Source organism: Salmo salar, chromosome ssa17, assembly GCF_905237065.1.
Source record: "Salmo salar chromosome ssa17, Ssal_v3.1, whole genome shotgun sequence".
Classification (NCBI taxonomy): domain Eukaryota; kingdom Metazoa; phylum Chordata; class Actinopteri; order Salmoniformes; family Salmonidae; genus Salmo; species Salmo salar.
The window spans coordinates 16,110,161-16,133,253 of record NC_059458.1 but is presented as its reverse complement, the minus strand read 5'-3'; the positions used below and the strand labels follow the sequence as shown (position 1 = coordinate 16,133,253).

At 41.1% G+C, this 23,093-nt stretch overlaps 1 protein-coding gene across 2 annotated transcripts; it reads left to right on the top strand.

Annotated features, from left to right (window-relative positions):
* Positions 1-1,853: 1,853 nt before the first annotated feature.
* On the top strand, positions 1,854-11,841 carry LOC106575278 (SLIT and NTRK-like protein 6). Of its 2 annotated transcripts, XM_014151705.2 has the most exons (3): positions 1,854-2,615; positions 2,766-2,860; positions 8,722-11,841. In XM_014151705.2, the coding sequence occupies exon 3, from the start codon at positions 8,738-8,740 to the stop codon at positions 11,240-11,242; it is 2,505 nt and encodes an 834-aa protein (XP_014007180.1). In that variant the 5' UTR covers positions 1,854-2,615; positions 2,766-2,860; positions 8,722-8,737; the 3' UTR covers positions 11,243-11,841. The 2 variants fall into 2 exon arrangements, with proteins under 2 accessions (XP_014007180.1, XP_014007179.1); XM_014151704.2 differs by lacking the exon at positions 2,766-2,860 and having other exon boundaries at positions 1,855-2,615.
* Positions 11,842-23,093: the final 11,252 nt, after the last annotated feature.

Genomic DNA, 23,093 nt, shown 5'->3' with positions numbered 1-23,093 from the left:
GTGTTAGGGCATAAGTTTAACATGCATACCCTGAATATGACCTTTGAACTCATGTGGGGGGGGTCGGGGTTGACGTTACACCAGTTTACAGATACCTGTGTTGCCTACTCAGATTAAAATCCCAGTGTTTCCCAGTTTGTCTTATTTCTACAGGGTAAAGTTGGGTTCTCATGTAAAATGGCCAGTAGTGACATGCCTACGAGGAAGACAAAGAGGATCAGTGTGGGGTAACACGGTTGAGTCAGACTGTGACAGTGTGTGGGGAGAGTCAACAAAAACAACGAGGCACATCGTGCCTTCAGGTCAAAACAAACAAACTCTCAACAAATGTAGAACTTCCAGTGAGATTCGGTTTGCTCAAAGGTGCTATTTTTGCATCACCATAAGAAAACACTGGAGCTAGACAGCTGGGCTCTAAACTTTCTGTGATACCTGCACATTGATATTTTGTCAGATATTTACCTGGAAGGCTGAAATTCAATCAATAGCGGATAATGCCTCAAACCACAGAAAACATAAACGTGCGTTCATGCACACAAACGTAAACCGTCCACATCTGTGACTCAAACGACAAGCCCAGTGGCTTACCGTGCAACTTTGATTGAATTCTAGCTATGTCTTCAAATATTGAACCGGTCTCATTCAAATACCTCCAAGACCTCTACTTTCCAAAGCTGTTCATGAGTCGTTAGTGAGGATTCGGATAACTGTTATTTACTTAACGCGGGGACAAATTCTGATTCAAATGAGATGTTACGAAGCAGTATGTTGGAAATGTTGGACTAAATAATCTAACTACAGATGGATTATTCCAGGTGTTATCTAAATATATCTTACCCCATGAGAGTATAATATTGTAAGTGAAGCCCAATGCATCTTCAGATCAGAGAATCATTCTTTGAACATCTTCAGATCAGAGAATCATTCTTTGAACATCTTCAGATCAGAGAATCATTCTTTGAACATCTTCAGATCAGAGAGTCATTCTTTGAACAGTTTCCAAATGCGCCTGACACAATCAGACAGAGATAAAGTAATGGTATATAACTATGAGATTCAACTGGAGTCAGATCCCATCCAAGCTCATGCACAACTGACCAGAAAATCCAACCACTGATCTTTCACATAGGATGAAGTATGCACAGGGTTCAATCTGTTTGTATATATAGGCCATTGTATCATAGACTGTGAACGGACAGTCATTATAAGGATGGATCCTTAGCTGTCTTAGCTTCAGACCGTCACACATAACTTCCATTGTATGAGGCCTCAGTGAGTGACAGGTAGAATTGTAATGGAAAGAATACACTAACTGGTAGTGTTGATGGAATGGAAATAACCAATGATATGTATCTATGTGCTTTCAGGATGAGAACACATTGTCAATGCGGGTGTCCTAAACATGTTTACCTTGCATTATTCATGACAACTGTCAAACATGTCAACTGTCTTTAATATCTAGTGTGTGAAACCATATCCATTGTCTCCTGTTATTTTGAGCATGAATAATGTATGGATGTGTTGAACACCTAGCCTACTGCTAGCTTCCCTGATAGGAACTGTAAAAAGCCAGCCACGGTGAGGGTTTATTTTACTGTAAAACAGAGAGTTCCTGAGACCAGGAAACATATGTAAACACCTTTACAAGGTAACCCCTGAGCAGTAAACATTCCTTGTAGTTCACTTGAAATATTAGGATTCATGCTTACAACACGCCTGCACACGCCTACACACGCCTACACACACAGACACACACACCTACCATTTAAATACTTTAGAATCTGCGATTTCTGACAGTTGCATGACCCAAAGTGATATTCACTGTGGTCATGGATCTCAGGAAAGATTTCTGTTTCCCCAAAACAGTAATCTTCACACAAACAAAAACATAAAAAAGCAGATCAGTAAGTTACATTACAGATGCAGTTGAATCTCTAATGAATCTATATATACACATTCGAAATAATTACATTATATCAACATTCGTAGGGCTACTGTGGGCAACCTGACCTTCAGAACCAGATACCTTCTCCTAAACGCGTTCCACAACGCCATTCAATGCCATAAAAGTCAGCGAGTATCGGGGGGAGGAGCCCAGAACAACTCCAATACTTCGGAGCTTTCCACCGCTCAAAAGCATGTAAATTCTAAGGAACTATGCGAAGGATCAGTATACCAAATAGGCTCTACAGTTACACTCACCCTTTAGTGGCTGGTAATTTAGCACAGAAGAAGTTAACAGAGAGGACTGACCAGGGAGACTAATAAGGATCTACATGAATTAATTAATTAATCAAAGATAAAGTGGAAAGGCCAACACATCCCAAAATTGCCTCGGACGGGTCGTGTCGGGTTGAACACTTTGCAATATCAGAAATATCAGAAATCGGGAATTGTAAACGCCGACAGTCTTCTACAAAAACAAGAGGTCACAAAAGTAAACGTTATTTACACCAGTATGCCTAGCCTATTCTCTAAAGAAGATGCTGTGAAATTTAAATAAACAGTTTGAGGGGACTTTTGATGCTTCGCATCCTCACGTCTCCACATGGATCAACCTCTCTAACCCAAGCATCCTTTGGATTAGCCACAGTCTTTCTCACTCTGCACAACGGGTAAGTAGCCTATCATATCACCCGAACGAGAAGTCTCACAACTGTTATAAATTCGTTACTTTCTCAAATTAGTTTGTTGACAACCTTTCTTTAGACTGGTAGGACATATAGTCACTTTAACTTCCTGCGTCTATCTTGTGTGGTATCCAGGTGTCCGTTCGATATGTCGAGGTTTGTTCGGACTAGCTGGAGCTGAGGCTGGGAGCTCGCTTTCCTCCAAATAACCTACAGATTTTATTCTATTGGTATGTAAACGTACGGAAGTGTTCTGGCCAAAGCGCTTGTGTTTTTAGAGATAACTTCAAAAATTGTTATCCTCCATTTGCAAATTGGATTGTCTGATTCAATTATTATTTAATTTGTGAGGGCAGTTGAATTAGTCGAAATAAAATTGCTAAAGTAACATTACACCTGGGAATACAGACACATTCAGGTATTTTACGCGCACCTGGCGCACCGCAATGCATTAAATTCAGCTGTACGTATTGCAATTCTCCAGCAACGCATTGATTTAGCCAACTACAATCAATCGTCCTTGGAACATGTAACATGATTCAGCTTATGCTCACCTAAAATGTTCCCCGAGCGATTTCTATTGGTAATAATAGCACACACTAGTCTTACCAGCTTACTTGACTCAACATGTTTTGTGTGTAAATCAGTTAAATTAGACTACCACATAAATGGGGGCATGTATAACATCGTTCTAATAAAGTACCTCCATGCAACCAGATTACAATTACTCAGCTGTGCACTGTAACTGCAGATGGAATATTGTTTGAGAATGTGTAAAATAAAATACGCAGGCCTAGGTTTTAAATTAATTACATTTTAGTCATATATGCATAGAAGAATATAATACATTGGGAACAAAGTAGAACAGAATAAAATGTGACTATGGATTCCATGTAAGTGCATGGTCTTTGAGCTAAAGGATGACCACGTTGAGTTGGTCATCACATTTATGCACTCACTGTGCATTGAAATCTAACTTAAAACATGAAGAACGTGGTTACAATATATGGTTATTGTGCTACATTGTATTCCTGCTCTGGTAGGATCATGTAAATTCCCATTTGGACTGTTCAACCATGAACACCCACTAACTGTATTCCTGATTAGGCAAACCATTGAGTATTAATTAACGGAGGTACAAATCATTCCCCCCCCCCCCCCCCAGAACAGGAAACAAACAAACACACACACATGCAGACCTTATGAAATAGTTGCAATGGGACAGGGAGTGAGTGACCTTTCGTCAGTCTTGAGTGATCGAATGTAAATATAACCCGTGGATTGTGGGACTGAGGACCATGGCGACGTCTCTATAGATGTATGTGGGAGTAGTGGTTTCCCTGTAGGGCAAGCACATCACTTCCAATACACTGGAATAGGGAACTGTCCTTCCATTAATTGGCCTGGGAACATTGCGCAGAGGTCCTCCACCGGGTGCATATTCATGCGCTGCACAATACAGTGTGCTGAAGCTCCTAATTTGCTCTCATGGCTCTCGAGTTGAGTTTCTCTCTGCCTTGCCTCCCTTAGAGTCCTTCAGCCATGAGCGTAGCATCCGGTGTGTAGCAGTAACAACCCCTAGTCTAACCTCCAGTCTGCTGGCTAAGCTACTTCTGTATAGAGACAGTGTGGTCCTTAGCTTTCAACACTGTGTCTCCATAATAGAACTAAGTAAGCAATTAGAGGTCATATTGCAAATGGTGAACATACACTGAGTATGCCAAACATTAGGAACACCTTCCAATATTGAGTTGTGCCTCCTTTTGCCCTTAGAACCGCCTCAATTCATTGGGGGCATAGACTCTACAAGGTGTCGAAAGCGTTCCACAGGGAAGCTGGACCATGTTGACTCCAATGCTTGGCACCTACTACCATACCCGTTCAAAGGCACTTAAATGTTTTGTCTTGCCCATTCCCCCTCTGAATGGCACATATACACAATCCATGTCTCAATTGTCTCAAGTCTTAAAAATCCTTCTTTAACCTGTCTCCTCCCCTTCATCTACACTGAATGAAGTGGATTTAACAAGTGACATCAATAAGGGATCATAGCTTTCATCTGGTCAGTCTATGTCATGGAAAGAGCAGGTGTCCTTAATGCTTTGTCCACTCCGTGTGTATGTCAGTACACAAATGCCAATACCATACACCATGCAGAAATACATAATGATAAACTAACAGCACTTATCTATCCAGAGGGGCCATTTGAATCATGGTGTTGGTTTGAAACTGGCAAGGTGGTCAATGTGACTTGAAAATGTAATGTTTATGTTGTATAAAGTGATTATACTGAAATCGCAGCCTTTTGTTTTGGGTTGGGTTTAAGTGTTCTAATCTTGGCTTGTGTAATGGATCTACTCAGATTAAAAGGATACCAACAACTAGGCTACGTTAGGATATTTCAACATCACGTCATTTTGGATGATGCTTCTGTAGAAAACAAGATGTGTTGCTGAGACTTTTATTGTCACTACTTTGTGTGGTGAGGAAAACTATTCACTTGTCATATTTGTTGATCATGAGTCATTTAAAGTTGACTAGTTTTACAAGATCTCCCAGGTTTGGGCATGTCTGTGGTGTTGGTCATGCAGCTCAGTGCTATTATGGAAGATCCTCTTCCTTTTACCTTAATAACTTGAGTAAAGACAACTCTTAAACAAATCATGGGCCCTATACAATCCAATGACTGCTTCTGTCAGTCTGTGTGATATTCTCAAATGGCCTCATCCAAAGTCTCCTTTAAAACAGAATAATAATACATTTCTGGTCTAACTAGGGAGTAAGGGAGGGGTATTCCTTTGGTCCAGATTCTGCAGTGTACTGTTTTACATTACAGCAGAGCCAAGTGCCTTGATTGTGACAATGTTTCGCACATCTGCAGATGTCTTTCTTGCTAAACATATTTAAAGTCACTTGGTACATCTGTCAGATAATCCTTGTGAAAAACAATTGCGCCAAATTAGTTAAACAGACCTTTTGAAATGCATGCCTGCTAAATCGTCTTTACCAGGGGAACTGGGTTCCCCCCTGTCGTGCTGCTATTATTAGCCTATCACGCATATGCTCGCTATCAACGAGGAGGGGCCCACCAGCCGAGCACACTGTAAAGGTATGTGCTGCATTGTTTATTGTGGCAAGCCGTGTGCACGGTGGCGTTTATCGATCAGGCACCAATTATAGCTATCTCATCGGGGGATCAGCTGTGTGTGTGTGTGTGTGTGTGTGTGTGTGTGCTATAAGATTGGCCGCCTGAGTGGAGCTGGGTTCGCAGCTGACGTGATGTAACATCATGGACGCCTGCTATCACTCAGCCGATGTGTGTCCGTTATCAATGCTGTGGTGGGGCATCAGTGTTTGGTTGTATAATGGATGACATTGCTTTGGAAGACCACCTGCTCTGGAAGAAATGCCAAAATGTGGAATATATTGGGTATATTTCTGTGAAAGTCAAAGCCTCTGTTGATAGTGATAAAGACACATCTTGGCCATTCCATTATTACGTAAAATACCGAAGCCTTTCATAACCACCCATAATTATACACTGAGTGTACAAAACAGTAGGGACACCTTCCTAATATTGAGTTGCACACCCTTTTGCCCTCAGAACAGCCTCAATTTGTTGGGGCATGGACTCTACAAAATGTTGAAAGCGTTCCACAGGGATCCTGGCCCATGTTGACTCCAATGCTTCCCACAGTTGTGTCATGTTGGCTGGATATCCTTTGGGAGGTGGACCATTCTTTATACACACGCGGAGCTGTTGAGCATGAAAAACCCAGCAGCGCTGCAGTTCTTGACACACTCAAATCGGTGCGCCTGGCACCTACTACCATACGCGGTTCAAAGGCACTCCACAATCCATGTCTCAATTGTCTTGAGGCTTAAAAATCCTTCTTTAACCTGTCTCTTCCCCTTCATCTACACTGATTGAAGTGGATTTAACAGATGACATCAATAAGGGATCATAGCTTTCACTTGGATTCACCTGGTCAGTCTGTCATGGAAAGAGCATGTTTTGTACACTTAGGGAATACAATAGTAGTCTTGTTAGTGTTGTTGATGGTGGTGTTAGTAGAAGTAACAGTATAAGTAGCAGTAGAAGTAGACGTAACAGTAGAAGTAACAGTAACAGTAGCGGTAGTGGTAGCAGTAGCTGTAGAAGTAACAGTAGTGGTAGCAGTAGAAGTAACAGTAGCGGTAGTGGTAGCCATAGAAGTAGCAGTAGCATTTGTATCCTACGTCTACAATGCTTAGAGGCAGAAAACAGCATCTATATGAGATAATGATTGACGTTTTAGCATGTATGTCATTCCCCTTTACCGAGGATGAGTCTACAAGGCTATATCAGTGCCATGTAAACTGCTCTGCTCGGGCAGAGGAGAAGTATTTGGAGCATCAGTCACCGCAAATCAATTTAAATGGACAAACAATGATCTCAAACGGCAATAGCTGAATTACCCGAAAGCTATGATTTGCTATGACTTAATAACAGGGTTGATATACTACATTGTGAATATTCCACACCACTGTGACATTTACATTTTAGTCATTTAGCAGACACACTTATCTACTGCGACTTACAAGAGCAATTAGGGTTAAGTGCCTTGCTCAACAACACTTTGACAGATTTTTCACCTAGTCAGCTCAGGGATTCAAACCAACTACCTTCTGGTTACTGGCCCAACACCCTTAACCGCTAGGCTACCTGCTACAGTTGTGTTAAAACACCATCAGTGATGCAGGATAAGGGTGCTATGGAACCCTCAAGCAGGAACCCCCATTTTGGCGCGAGCACTCTGCCTAACAGATTGCACTTGAGAGCAATATGAAGCACATAGAGCAAACAGTGTGAATGACCTATTTGTCTGGCGATATATGGACAAGGATCATTGTGTATATTACAAGGGCCGCAGGGGACGAGTGATACATGTTTTATTTCCGAAGTTTTCCCAGTCATTTTATTTATGACCTCCTACTAGCAGAGTAACTGCTTGGTGATGAGTTGGCCTTGCTTACATGCATGAGAAGGCATTATAAGGCTCCACTGGCCTCCAATGGATCTGTGTAGTTGCTTCACCCACAAGCTATACACATTTGATTCTGAAAATAGATGTGGTGCTGTTTTTTTCCACTATCCTGACCCTATTGTCATCCATTGTGTAATACACCCAGTCACTTTTCAATAGTATATATTTTATTTTTTTATCTTGTAAAAAATCTTACCCCCTCATCCACATAAAGCATTTAGTGATAAAGCATTCAGTCTTTGACCGGTGTAATTTTTTTCTTCCACCAATGCAGTGCAGCGCTGTCATCCAACAGCGTGAGGCCTGTCATACAGCACAATACACCCAACCTACAGTATCAAGCTAGTTCGGTATCTAGGGAGAATCAGTGAAATAGCACCGCTTCACGTGATGATCGCACATTGCTGTGTGAGAGATTTCAAAAAGGAAAATTGCATGGGTGAGAAAATACATGTTTGTTCATTTGAGGAAAAACATTTTTTTATTGACGCTGCCTCTTCTTGGGTTAAAAACATGGATGAAATCTATTCTAGACCATACCCAAGTGTATTATTTAAACAGATGAAGTTTTCTACCTTACCTTGTATATGAGGTATTGTGGCCACGTAAACAAGATTTCAATGTTCACTAGAACATGCATGTTCTAAAGAATATGAATTCATCACATTCCTTCAAAGATAACTGTATGCTCCCTTCATGCATATGATACATCAATGCGTAATTAATTTTAAAGTTCATTGTGTATTCAGTTTCAAGTTCATTTTCTATACTGTGAGAATTGCATTGATCTTATGATCCAGGATTAAAAGTATATGCACAGTTCGGAAAGAATGGGTCAATGTATTTCTATAATAGGAGACCATGCTTTATTGTCTGTCTAAAGGGACTGATAATCTAATAAAAGTATTTAAGATACTTATAGCAAAAATATGTAAACAAATACTTGTGATTATTGATTTAATCTATGTTTTTATGTTGTTTTCCAAGTCCATTACATTTTGGTAACATCTTTCTCTCCCTCTCTTCCCTCCCTCCCCTCCGTCCTTCTTCTTTATGTTTTGCAGATACAACGGACAGAAAATGCTACCCCGCATCATTTTCCTTTGCTCATTTTTCGCTGCTGCTTGTTTCCAAGACATCCAGCCCTCCAAGGCATTTCTGAGTGAGTCCTGTGACTCATTGTGTACTTGTGAAGAAAAAGATGGCATCCTGTATCTTAACTGTGAGGAGAGAAATATCAGCAAGATCTCCCAAATCAAAGTGCCGTCAGCTCTACCTTTCCACCTCAATCTGTACAAAAACGACTTGGTGGAGTTGCATGCAGAAGACTTGGAAGGTTTAAAGAATGCTGTTTCACTTCATCTCGGGGCTAATAGCATACAAGAGCTTGAACCTGGGGTCTTTAGTGCACTGGGCTCCTTGAAGAAGCTCCACATCAACAGTAATTTCCTGGTCATGTTGAAGGAAGACACTTTTCACGGCTTGGTAAATTTGGAGTTTCTCCAGGCGGACACAAACTTCATCCGCGTGGTCGAGCCGGGGGCATTCAGCAAACTCATCCGCCTCAAAGTTCTGATCCTCAACGACAACGCCATTGAGTTTCTTCCCAGCAATATTTTCCGGTTTGTTCCACTCACCCACTTGGACCTGCGGGGGAACCAGTTACAGACCCTGCCTTACGTTGGCTTCCTGGAGCACATTGGGCGGATCATGGAGCTTCTTCTGGAGGACAACGACTGGATGTGTGATTGTGAGATCCTTCATCTGAAGATCTGGATGGAGAACATGCGGTCCCAGTCGGCCATTGGGGAGGTGGTCTGCAGCAGCCCCCACCACCTCAGGGGCACCATCCTAGCCAAAATCAAACGGGATGTTCTCTGCCCCTCTCACGCTGATATCAACTTAGAGGAGCCTTCCAAGTCACTCGACATGGTGGTCACTCCATCTTCCAAAGTGGCAGAGAGTCCGAAGTTGGAGGACGCCAAGGATGACGTAAAGATTCCGACACCTGCTTATGTTCCAGGGAGTCCTTGTGTGGAGCACTGTTCTTGTCACAATCACCCTGTGGCTGGGTTTTTAATGCATTGTCAGGATAGAGGGATTCAACGGATTTCGGATATTGGAATACTTGAGCAAAGCCCTACCAAGCTGGTGCTCACAGGAAACATGATTCAGAGACTGTTGAAATATGACTTTGTCACATATGATGGTTTGGAGTTATTGAATTTAGCCAACAATCGAATTGATTACATTGACAATGAAACTTTTCTCAGCTTAAGCAATTTGAAAAAACTTTATCTCAACGGCAACAGAATTGAAACCCTTTCCGCGACCATGTTCATTGGACTTCACAACCTTGAATACCTATATTTGGAATATAACATTATCAAAGAAATTGTTCCAGGAGCTTTTAATCCTTTGCCAAATCTCAAACTCTTGTCTTTGAATAACAATCTGCTGACTAGTCTCCCATTGCAGATATTTCGCAACGTGCCCCTCACCAAACTGAACCTGAGAAAAAATCTGCTCATGCACCTGCCTGTTAGCAACGTGCTGGACCAGCTTGACTCTTTAGAGCAGATTTATTTAGAGGACAACCCCTGGGACTGCAGCTGTGACTTAATCAGTCTCAAACAGTGGGTTGAGAAGCTGAGGAAGGACACAGTCGTAGGTTCCATTTTGTGTCACACACCGAGAAAAGTGGCAAAGGCTGAGCTGAGGGCCCTCAGAAACGAGTTGCTGTGCCGCGGCCTAGTGACCTACTCCTTGCCCACAGATGAGGACGAGACAACCACAGTGGCGACTGACGGCGCTAGGAGTGGTTTCTTCAGCTCAATCACAGACTCAGTTCCGCTCTCCGTTCTGATCCTTAGCTTGCTCGTCATCTTCCTCATGGTCATCTTCTGTTCAGCAGGGATCGTGGCATTCCTCGTGCACAGACGGCGAAGGAGGGTGAAGAAGAAACAGGCGGAAGAGCAGCCGCGGGAGAGCAGCAGCCCCATCCACCTGCAATACAGCATGTACGGCCAGAAAACCACCCACCACACACTGGGACAGAGGACAGGAAGCACCGTGTACGACGAGCGCTCACACAGCCCCATCGTCCAGATCTGCCGCAACCCCACCTACTGCACTCAGCATAAAGAATATGAGTCCGACCTCAATGAACTGGACGAACCAAAGCACATCTGTCGTAGCATCATGGAGACAGAGAATACTTCCCCTCTCACAGGCTCTAATTTGAAGTTCAGAGCTGTGACGTCAGACTGTCCAACTGAGTTCGTAACACTCGGAGATGCGAGCTCCCTCTATAAAAACATACTAGAGAGGGAGAGGGTTAGGGAGCTGCAGCAGCTCGGAATTACTGAATACCTCAGGAAAAACATGTCCCAGCTACAACCAACGGTAGAGATGCAGGTCCCAGGACACCACGAGGAACTGAAATTAATGGAGACTATTATGTTGTCAAGACCGAGGAAGGTAATGGTGGAACAAACGAAAAACGAGTACTTTGAACTCAAAGCTAACCTACACGCCGAGCCAGATTATTTGGAGGTTCTGGAGCATCAAACTGCATTTAACTGATTTAAAAAGACAATTCATGGTTTTATATTCAACTCCAGAAGTGCCTTGTCCAAAACTGCCATCTTATATTTTCAGTCGAAGACCGACATATCCCACAGCGGTCTTGGACATACAAGTCATTTGTAGCACAGAATGTACTGTATAATTATCTTTTTTTTTGTCATTTTGTTTTCCTATACAGTGCCTTGCAAAAGTATTCATCCCCCTTGGCATTTTTACTATTTTGTTGCATTACAACCTGTAATTTAAATTGATTTTAATTTGGATTTCATGTAAGGGACATACACAAAATAGTCCAAATTGGTGAAGTGAAATAAAAAATTTTACTTGTTTCATAAAATTAAAAAAAATGAGAAAACGGAAGTGTTCGGTGCATATGTATTGACCCCCTTTGCAATGAAGCCCCTAAATAATAACTTGTGCTACCTTTACTTTCAGAAGTCACATAATTAGTTAAATAAAGTCCACCTGTGTGCAATCTAAGTGTCACATGATCAGTCACATGATCTCAGTATATATGTACCTGTTCTGAAAGGACCCAGAGTCTGCAACACCACTAAGCAAGGGGCACCATGAAGACCAAGGAGCTCTCCAAACAGGTCAGGGACAAAGTTGTGGAGAAGTACAGATCAGGGTTGGGTTATAAAAAAATATCTGAAACTTTGAACATCCCACGGAACACCATTAATTTAAATCAATTATTAAAAAATTGAAAGAATATGGCACCACAACAAACCTGCCAAGAGAGGGCTGCCCACCAAAACTCAAGCAAGGAGGGCATTAAGCAAGGAGGGCATTAATCAAAGAGGCAACAAAGTGACCAAAGATAACCCCGAAGGAGCTGCAAAGCTCCACAGCAGAGATTGGAGTATCTGTCCATAGGACCACTTTAAACTGTACACTCCACAGAGCTGGGCTTTATGGAAGAGTGGCCAGAAAAAAGTCAGACACGTTTGGTGTTCGCCAAAAGGCAAGTGGTAGACTCCCCAAACATATGGAAGAAGGTACTCTGGTCAGATGAGACTAAAATGTAGCTTTTTGGCCATCAAGGAAAACACTATGTCTGGTGCAAACCCAACATCTCTCATCACCCCGAGATCAGCATCCCCACAGTGAAGCATGGTGGTGGCAGCTGTGGGGATGTGTTTCATCAGCAGGGACTGGGAAACTGGTCAGAATAGAAGGAATGATGGATGGCGCTAAATACAGGGAAATTCTTGAGGGAAACCTGTTTCAGTCTTCCAGAGATTTGAGACTGGGACGGAGGTTCACCTTCCAGCAGGACAATGACCCTAAGCATACTGCTAAAGCAACACTTGAGTGGTTTAAGGGGAAACATTTAAATGTCTTGGAATGGCCTAGTCAAAGCCCAGACCTCAATCCAATTGAGAATCTGTGATATGACTTAAAGATTGCTGTACACCAGCGGAACCCATCCAACTTGAAGGAGCTGGAGCAGTTTTGCCTTGAAGAATGAGCAAAAATCCCCGTGGCTAGATGTGCCAAGCTTATAGAGACATACCCCAAGAGACTTGCAGCTGTAATTGCTGCCAAAGGTGGCTCTACAAAGTATTGACTTTGCGGGGGGTGAATAGTTATGCACGCTCAAGTTTTCTGTTTTTTTGTCTTATTTCTTGTTTGTTTCACAAGAAAAAATATTTTGCATCTTCAAAGTGGTAGGCATGTTGTGTAAATCATATGATGCAAACCCCTAAAAAATCTATTTTAATTCCAGGTTGTAAGGCAACGAAATGGAAAAATGTTAAGTGGGGTGAATACTTTCGCAAGCCACTGTGGACAGACAACACTTGAAGTTGCTGATATAACAGATATCTTTCCCAAATGTAATTATCGGAAAGGCAAATAGGTACTGCAGGGGTAAGTTTTTGTTACCAGTTCAGCTTAGATCTTTGGCAGGCCTCAATGTTTTCCATAAATTCTGTCAGGCTGTTTCAATCATATGCCATAATCAGCATGCGCAAAATGCCGTAGACTTAACAAAATGCCAACGTGTATTCTGGGTCGCAATGATGGAGTGCACATTAGTGCTGTCGTTCATTAGATTTAGCCCTTGCATTATTTCAATACCACATTTTGTATTCCAACCAAACTGAACATGTTTATACAAATCCATTTTCCCAAAACATAGCACTTAAAAGTCCCAGTACATATATAAATCATATCTTGCATCTGTACAGAAGAAATGCATTGCACTAATCAAATGCCATTTAAAAGATGGTGCATGACAATCAACTTACTTTTCAACAGCAATTTCTGTTTATCGTTGTTCCTTTCCTGCTACTGAAGGGGACAGAACTACTGATGTGTGTAAGAACCTTTGTATGAGTGTCATTTTTACAAATCACAACTGACCAGTTTCTCTCAGCATGATAAATGTTCAGGATATGTGTTCACTTTATTATTCTGATCGAGTAAGCAACCCTGTTCAACTCTGAAAATGTTTTATGTAAACTTTATTTTATACCAATGAAGATAAAATTATTTATTCTGTAATTTTTGTATATATGTCACACATTCTATGTTATTTTGTGCCTTCGGTGTTGTGCAGGTGAACATGTATTAAATGTAAATAAAGAATTGCAACACTGCAAACTTTGAACAACCAAGATTCAATACAATAGATAAGCTCTTCAGTCCTCTAAACAGATTGCTTGCAGGTATATTGCACAGCCTGTTGCAAAAAAAACTACATTCTGTCATTATCAGTTGAGCATAAAAGTGGAAAAGTGACCAAACATCTAATATTATAGCACATTACGTGCTCAAGAGGGGCGTGGGTGAAATCATGATGCTATCCTGCACAGAGGGCACTTAAGATAGTAATGACATTACATTGTTATTCACACTCTTGTGCATGTTCTCAATGCTGCTGCATGTTCTGTATTCCTCCCATGGACATACAGTACAGCACAGCATTATATACCATCTGTGTGCATGTTTGAATTAATCAAGCTGATAGGTAGGTTCATCCTGGTCATTTTACTCAAAGTAGAATTTCAAATGAATTGCTATATATATCCACACAGACGCACCCGCCGAAAATCTCTTTCGTGTCAAATCCGTGCTCAAGCCTGGCTTCCCTCATCGCCCAATATGGCATGTCAAGTCTTTCCAGTTCTCTGCCTTGCGAACACAAGTCTGTCATTTCCCCCTTGCATTATTGGACCCCCTTCTGAGATTGCTTATCCACAGTGCTTAATTACTGCACAACAATGGGGTATAGAAAATTCCCTCTGCACTGCTCCACACGACTTCCATTTCCATCCTAGCTGGTGATTTAGTAGGCTGTTCCGGTGCTTCCATTATACATCATAATTGATAGAACTAAAACCGTTCACACGGCCCCCCTCGGTGAACTGGGGTTGGAATACGGACACAGCAGTAAGGCTTGGGATATTTTCCTTTGAGAATTAAGGGAAATGTGCTCCAGTAGGTCTTTTGGTGTGACGTTTACCAAAGTGCAAAACAATGTTCCTTTGGGGGGAAATGTTTTCAGTATTTTGTGCTCATGAAACCATTGTGGATGTTAATATTTCAGCAATGGAAGTCAAAGTTAGTCGAAACCGCTCAAGATACAGAGTGCCGATGGGAGAGTAGAAAAAGTGAATTTTATGTCAACATTGGAGTAGAGATAAAATATGTATGCAGTGATTGTCTAACTGGCTCCACCTTCAGTCTATATGAAATGAATCCAGCCCAATGCCTATTATGGATGACTAAGCATGAGGGCAAGGAGCTATTAATGGCAAATTGTAAACATGTGCAGGTATATTCTTTCCAGATGCTACATTTTGGTGCAAACTAGCATGTACAGTAGACATTCCTAGCCCGACCATTTTTCACACTACATTATACATGAAATACAAACCACGATGACTTATATGTGTGGTGAAAAATAATATCAAAACAAATATTTTCTATGGGAGGAGACCACGGCACATGATGTTTATACAGTAGCTCAAACTTCAAACCTGTTATTTGACGAGACCTTGACCAACTTCAAACCTCTAGTTCAGCTACTGACGTGCCGACAGTTCAGTCTTTGGAGGATGTCACACAATATACATACTTTCGGCACTGCCACTGACAGCCTGAACTGCAAGAAATGCTGGCATTAATATTGGGACACACACAAGACGTAGGCCTCTACTGTAAAATCAATCTTACATTACATTTCTTTTCATCTAGAAATCAACTATTGTACCCCGTGTCAGAGTAACTACATGAAAGTATCAGTGCTGAATATCTTACCCCTCTCCTTTATACTCAAAGGTACATTTTATTTCAGTAATAGACCTACTTGTACAGCTAGCCAAAGTCAATCGTATGAGCCATAAATAGAGTGGGATGTGAAATTGCCAACCCATTTGCTAATAGCTACTTTTCAGACAATCTACAGTGGATCTCTGGACAGTAGACTTTGTAAAGTAAGTAATTCCCACTGGCTAATATCTTGTCTTTACCATTTTATTTTACAGAATGCCCTCTGCCCTGCAGTTTTGAGCAGTACACTGGTACCTATAGTTCCACCACGACCCAGCTGAGAGTTACAGTATTTGTACCGTATCACTGCTTTCAGCAGTGTAGAGAAGCTAGACTCATGACCCCAAATGTAACTGAATTATGAATATTTCATCTGTTGGTTTGGACAAGAGCACTCTACCAGAAATGGTCTAGTTGGATTATGTAAACATTTGAAAGGAAGGCACCAGGGTCACTGCTGTTTATATACTCCTACTTAACAAAGTTATCAGAACATCAACGTTTCACATCCAGTCACAAAACAGACAACTGAATTTCAACCCTGGTAATATAAGTGTATATACAGCCATTTTAGAGGTTCGTTTGTAGGTGATGTCACCTCATTATTTGTAGAACGCGCCGACCTTGCACCGCAGTAAACATTCTGAAAAAGCTCTATTTAACCACTCTAAAGCGCCAGTCGATACGATACACTTTTTTATGCTTGAATTCATCCATTGAAGTGAATTCCACAGAGGTTTCATTAGAACACATTATTGATTTTCATCTTTACCATGAATAGTTCAGGCTATCAACAGCCCCCTTATACAGTAAGCTAATGAATCCATAGCCTTTAGTGAAGCCAAATGCATACATGCATTCATCTTGTAATGTATCCCGCCACAGGGAACCTTCATCAATATATAATGATAACCTTCACATGGGTTTTTTAACCTAGAGCAGTAGCTAAAGTTAGATAGATATAGATTAGCTTACACACAGCATAAATCCATAGAAATGTTGGAAATATTCATAGAAAGCTATTTTCAGTACCCCTCCGCACACACACCCTGCATATGACATTAAAATATTTGGAAAGCCCCTGCAGCTACTGATATGGCTGAAACGATGCACACGTATCACACATTGTCTTGTTAACATGAGGTTCATATATTACAGTCCTGCATGCTCAAAGCTTCCATGACCCACATTAAACACCTCTCCACATTGTAAACTGTGAAAAAGACTTACACATTAACAGAGCATACTACTGCGAGTCCATAAGGACTGACTCTAGTGTTCGGCCTTGCGCGTGCTACAGTGTTCTGCATGTTCAACTTGCCTGCCCATGAGGAGACAGAAGTCACATTGCTGAAGTCACACCCTATGCCCTATGCTTCGAAACGAGACATTCCTCATAAGATGATCGAACAGTGAAACTATGACATTGCCCACAGTGTTTCTAATAATATTACAAGAGTAATGATCCACTTAGATGAGGTCTGGATTTTGATTTTTTCAAGTGATCACTGATGCTCTTTCACGGCTGAGACTGGAGAGTGTAAAGCACCCTTTCTTGTACCCGACCGATGATGCAATTAAATGTTTAATGATTTGCCAACATATTACTATCTGTGCTCGCTCCCAGCTATCTCATTCACAAGCCACAGTCACGCACAGCACAAAGAGGTGGCGTGCATATCTCTCTCTCTCTCTCTCTCTCTCTCTCTCTCTCTCTCTCTCTCTCTCTCTCTCTCTCTCAATCCATTTTTTTGGGGTGTAGATGTTGCTTTCTGTATGGGGAATGCTCATAGCTCTGCAGCAATGTTCTTGCAAACATGCCTTAGATCTTGCCTGTGTTCCATCACTTTTCAGGAATCCGTTTTTTTCGATATTTTCAATAGGCTATCATGTGGTATTGGCCTGCAGCAACCTGAAGCAGGATTGTACATTTATCTTCTCTTTTAAAACAGCTAACCCTGATAAATGTATGTAGTTTGCAGATGTAGATTATTGAATGCATCATTCATTTTGAGCATTGCTTTTTTGTAAACCTACGCAAAGCTAAAGGTTGAAGCCATTCGAGTAATATCTGATCCAGTGTAACGTACTGTGTGGCCTGTTTGTCTTACCTTCAACAATAACATCTTGTGTCCTTCTTAGTGTGTATTTTTGTCCTGACAAAAAGGAGGTGAAATTTTGGTGAGGCGTTCGTGACTCATCCCAGATGTTCCAGCTTGTAATCACAATTGTCACTCACATCCGTGTTGCCGGAAGCTAAACTGTACATATTCCTTGAAACATTTTTCACTTATCTATTTCTACATCTTGGTACAGCTTAATACTTGCGTTGTTGTTTTATTTTATTTTTGTAAGTATTTTATATAATAATAGTTATGTAATTGTTCACCTTTTCCCGTAAAATGTAACTACATTGTAGTAATTCAAACATCCTACGTGATGTGACTGAATCTGGGACAACTACTACTGTGTTTCAATACATGTCATTTGTTATCAGCCTCGGGAGTCTATTTGATGTTTGTTTCCATATACCCATGCCAGCCACCCAGCCCTTTTAACCACGATGCACAATTCAAATATGCACACACATTCGCCATTCTGTTTTGTTGGCATGCTGATAGTCATTTTATAATGAGCAGCCCTCAGGACCACAATGGTACTCTGGCTGACATCATATGGATTCTGTGCATTTCACATATAATTTGCTAGATTAGCAAGCAACCACTATGGAACACTATATAAAAAAAGGTGCTGTATGTCAGTTGTGCTGCCACATTCATACTGGCTGGAAAGCTAGATTCCTCATTATCTCACAGTACTATCCTAGTTACTCATTTTAGTCCATCATGTTTGTTGCTCCCTGTATACGTTCAGAGTAATGTCTCTTTGAGCGTATGTAGCTTTAAGCATCAAGGGTCCCAGCAATATGCAGTACTTCTGACATCACAAGTCACAACAATGAAGTCAGCCCTCACTTGTTTAGAGACCCCCAGATTTCACTAAAAGTGTAATTTACTCTCTCTTGACAGAGACGGATGTATAAGTAAGCAACAACGCTAGCCTTCCTGTGCCATTGTCGCTTGCAAACGTGTTCTACCTACAGCTATAACTGATGTTGTTTCTCCAGGAGTTCGGAGCGGATGTAAACACTAAATGGGAAGCGTTGCCGTGTTACCATCCCCACCCGACTGGCGTGTTGTTGTACCCAGGGGGCAACGAGCGGTCGGCTTTAGTTTACACCATCGCGAGTTTCAGCTTGTTTAGAGATGAATCGTTGGGCCTCATTACTACATGGCCCAGTCCATATCCTGCACAGACAGGCACCATCGGGGCCCCCTTCTTTGACATTCCGCCATGATAGAAACCAAAACATGTGTCCTCTATACCGCCAAAGTTCTCAGCTGAGTATAATTTGTTCATGATGAGGCAGTTTGAGGAGTAAGCTGGAAGTTAGGGGGCTGTTGTCGAGAGTTTTGTGCAGCGTTTTTTTGGAGGGACTACTGATTTTAAGTGTTAGGTAATTCCCTGCTTGTGACACGCATGGCTTTTTTTCTGAGCCAATCTGATTTGAATGTGGTGTGTGTGCCGGGGGGTGGTGAAGAGGACACGGTTAACACCGTTGACACTGTGCTGACATCTATCTCCGGGCTGTGTTCCACCCCCTCCCCACCAACCTACTCATCTCCTCTGTAACCCCTCTTCTCTACAGGAGACAGGTCTGTCAGGGCTGTGATGGCTGTAGTGAGCACCAGAGTTAGACCCCCCCCACCCCCCAGTTTGAGGAAGCTCCATGTGGACTGTCTGCTCTATCACCCCCCCGAAGCTATTTTTAGCTGCCTCACTGCACCTTCAAAATGAGCTATAACCTCCCCAACTTAAATTGAATGTGATTATGCAGTCGCGATGCCTCCTTGAGAAGTTAGATTGGTAAGAGATTAGCTCTCCTTGAGATAGGTCGTCGACTCTGGATTCCTTTGTAACGTTGGAACTTGTTTGGCATCTCTTTGTGTACTGTACCTCACTTAGTTGAAATAACTTAGGCATGTGAACAATTTGTAAAACCTTACTCTAAGCTGTCCAGACATCTCAGCGTTCCTGTCACCTTGAGAACGTTCCACGGAGGCCTTTTCATCCGTCAGTCATAACATTGTTTTCCTTACTGTAGCCTTGTTGTCAACTATTAGACGATGGTGAGATAAGGAAGGTATTTGACATGTGTTTGGAGTGTGTTAGCGCCTGAGAACACAAATGTAAGTTCGACCTTTGTTTTAATATCAACATTATTTAATTATTTTTGTATCTAGCTTGGAGGCACATGTATTTTGGGATGTGTTCTGCTCTCACAGAATGAGCTGATGTGCAACAACTCTAAGGAAGAATATTGGTGTAAAAGCATTGGACGGCTAGGACTATACAAACTGAACCGCTAACTGAGGCACTGCAGACAAATGGAGAATGTTTAGTTGAGGCGCAGTGGCACAAATCTACGTATTCAGGTAGAAACTGAATATGAAGCATGGACTCAATGCTCTGTCATATGAAATAGAGAATTGTGTCCTTTCAGTTTCCCAATTATATCAACAACACTATGTAAGATTTCTCCTGCTAAATGTGACCACATTTGGGATTTGTCTTCTTCACATGTGCTTGCATCTCAGTACCCAGTGCCCAAGCCCACTCATTTCTGTGAAACACGCCACATCACAAATGTTCAGGCAAGGCATGGCTGTGTTATCCTGTCAGCTGTAAGGCTGCATTAATGTTTCGCAGGTGTGCCTCATGTTCAACTAATGACAGCTGCCCTTTTATAGAGGAACAAAGGCTAAATCCCTTGCGGAGATCTCATCCACAAATCACATGCCCAAAGGTAGAACAACATAGGAGATGTACTCCCTTTACCTCAAGACACCAAGAAAGACTATTACATATGGAGGTGTGGTATATTTTATGATAGAAGAAGAATATAGGTTAAAAAAATAACAGCCAAGAGGCAAGGCAAGCAGATGTGTACAGTATATTCATATTCATTCATTGTTGTTCTGTGTTGTTCGGGTCAGTGGCGACTGAAAGATAGCAAATCAACTGTGGGAAATGTAATCCCATGCAGGCACTCTGATCTACATAGAAATGTATGCATTTATCTAAATACGCATGACTAAATGCTTCCTAGAGATCATTTGTTTGTCATTTTCCGGTTATAAATGAGATTTGAATGATGCAACGAAAGGTTTCTTTCCTTTTCTCTGCTCACTAATTTCTTGACGGACGTCTCTTATTTCAGCCAAGTGGTTGTGAGAGTTTGAAGTGTTACGTGGAGATTATGGTTCAATGGCATCCTTCTTCTTTCGACCAATTTTCTTGTTCAAAGATTATTCAAGTGGAAAAGTTACATTTCCAGCTTCACTCAGCTGGAATGCTGTGAAAGGAGAGAAGATGATCAACGCTCGGTCTGTGTTTGTCTGTGTGGGTGCTTGTGTGTCACAGTGGCATCATTCCCATAAGGGGCACAAAGGCACGTGCCCCCTCAGATTTGTCCTGTTTTAAAACATTTCAGATGTTAAATTAATTACTAAACTTCATTGTTAAGCCCACGTTTTATCATAATTATTTATAAAAACATATTTCAGTGGTATTTTGTGGATGAGGCACCCTGTCTGGACCAGGCAAAGAGTACCCCCCCCCTATTCTCCCTAGTAAATGGTTTCCTCCAAGGTTCATGGAGCAAAGATCCCTAGGCAGAAAGCTAGATGCTCTAGTCCTTGCAGTATCGTCAGTGGAAAAGGAGAGACAGTGGACTGTAGAGTAGATTGAGAAACACAGCGTTTTATTTGATATGAGCTATGAATTTGATCAAGCTATGTAGCCTATTGATTCCTTCTTGATGAGTAAATCAAATGAAAACAATTTGTTGTTCCTCTGTCTATGAATTCATAGACATTTTCCAATGTGAAATTCACAGACAGAGCTATGCATGCAAAGATTGACAGATATTTATATTGTTCTTCTCAAAAATCAAATGGCAATAAGATACACAATTGACTAAAATTGCTTTAAATCTTGGGTTATGGTACTATAGACCAGCGGCGCAGTTCTTAAAGAATCAATGTTTTACGGTTTTCATGATTATACAAATAATTGGCTGTATAGTTGTGTATGTTAGATGTGTTAATACAAACAGCTGTGCATCTACAAGTGCCAGGATATCCTGTGCATGGCAAAGGATTCGATCATTTGACTTTTGTTATTTGTAATCTATATTTTCCTTTTTTTTTTACATGTTAGTAATTTAGCAGACACTCTTATCCCGAGCAATTTACAGGAACAATTAGGGTTAAGTGCCTTGCTCAAGGGCACAGACAGATTTTTCACCTAGTCAGCTTGGGGATTCAAACCAGCAACCTTTCGGTCACTGGCCCAATGCTTTTAACCGCTAGGCTACCTGCCGCCTATTTCCATAGCCTTGCTGCTGTGTCTTCTACCGTATTTCTCATACTCTTTGCTGATGATATCAATTGGATTTTATCACACAATAATTTTGATCCACTAATTAATGAAGCAAACTCAGGTATGGCCACATTTTCAGAATGGATCCAGATAAACAAATAATCTTTAAATGTTAAAGAATCACATTTTATTGTATTCACTAGTAAGAATAAGAAATATTGTTTAAAAAAAAAGGGCCAGAATCTCAATTGTTGGGAATGAAATGGAACAAGTCACATCCACTAGATTCCTCTGAGTTCTAAGCGATGAAAAGTTATCCTGGAAAGATCATATTTGTCTGCAGTAAAAGTGATAATCTGTTGGTATCATCAGAAAGATTAGTGGTTTGGTCCATCAGGCTTGCTTCTTAACTCTATACGATAGCTTCATTTATCCATATCTCATTTACTATAATATTGTCTGGGCCAGTAGATATATCTCCTACCTACACATATTATTCATCATCCAAATCAATTTGCAAGACTAGTCACCTCCTCTAATTACTTGGCTCCATCTGCACCTTTATTTAAGAAACACAATATCTTGTCTATTTACGACATTAGTGTACTTAAATCATGCACTTTCATCTAAAAATGCTCATACCTGTCAAACAGTTTACCTAAACCCTTCAATTGATTCTTCCAGTAAATTCTGAAATCCATCTATATAACACAATATACTGTGATAACCTTCAGCCTCCCCCCTGCCGCACCTCACATACTCAATCAGATATAGAGCTACCATACTCTGGAATTCTTATCTTCACATTGCCAAAATGTCATCATCCCTCAATAACTTCAATTGAAGACTGGGGGTCAGCCTGATTACCAAAATTACTCAGAAAATGTCCTCCATATAGCCTAACTCTCACACATTCACATGCACACACACATTTAAACAAAACAAATATATATATGTGATTACTGATTAATTCATTCATACATTTATAGTTAGTAGGTTTTGTTATCTGTTTTAGCAAACCTTTTTTATTTTTCTAGTTATGTATTGTATATTGTTTTTGTGTGGTGTGGTTTTCATATAAGCTCTTGGGCTTCTAACCACAACTGCACAGCATTTAATGTTT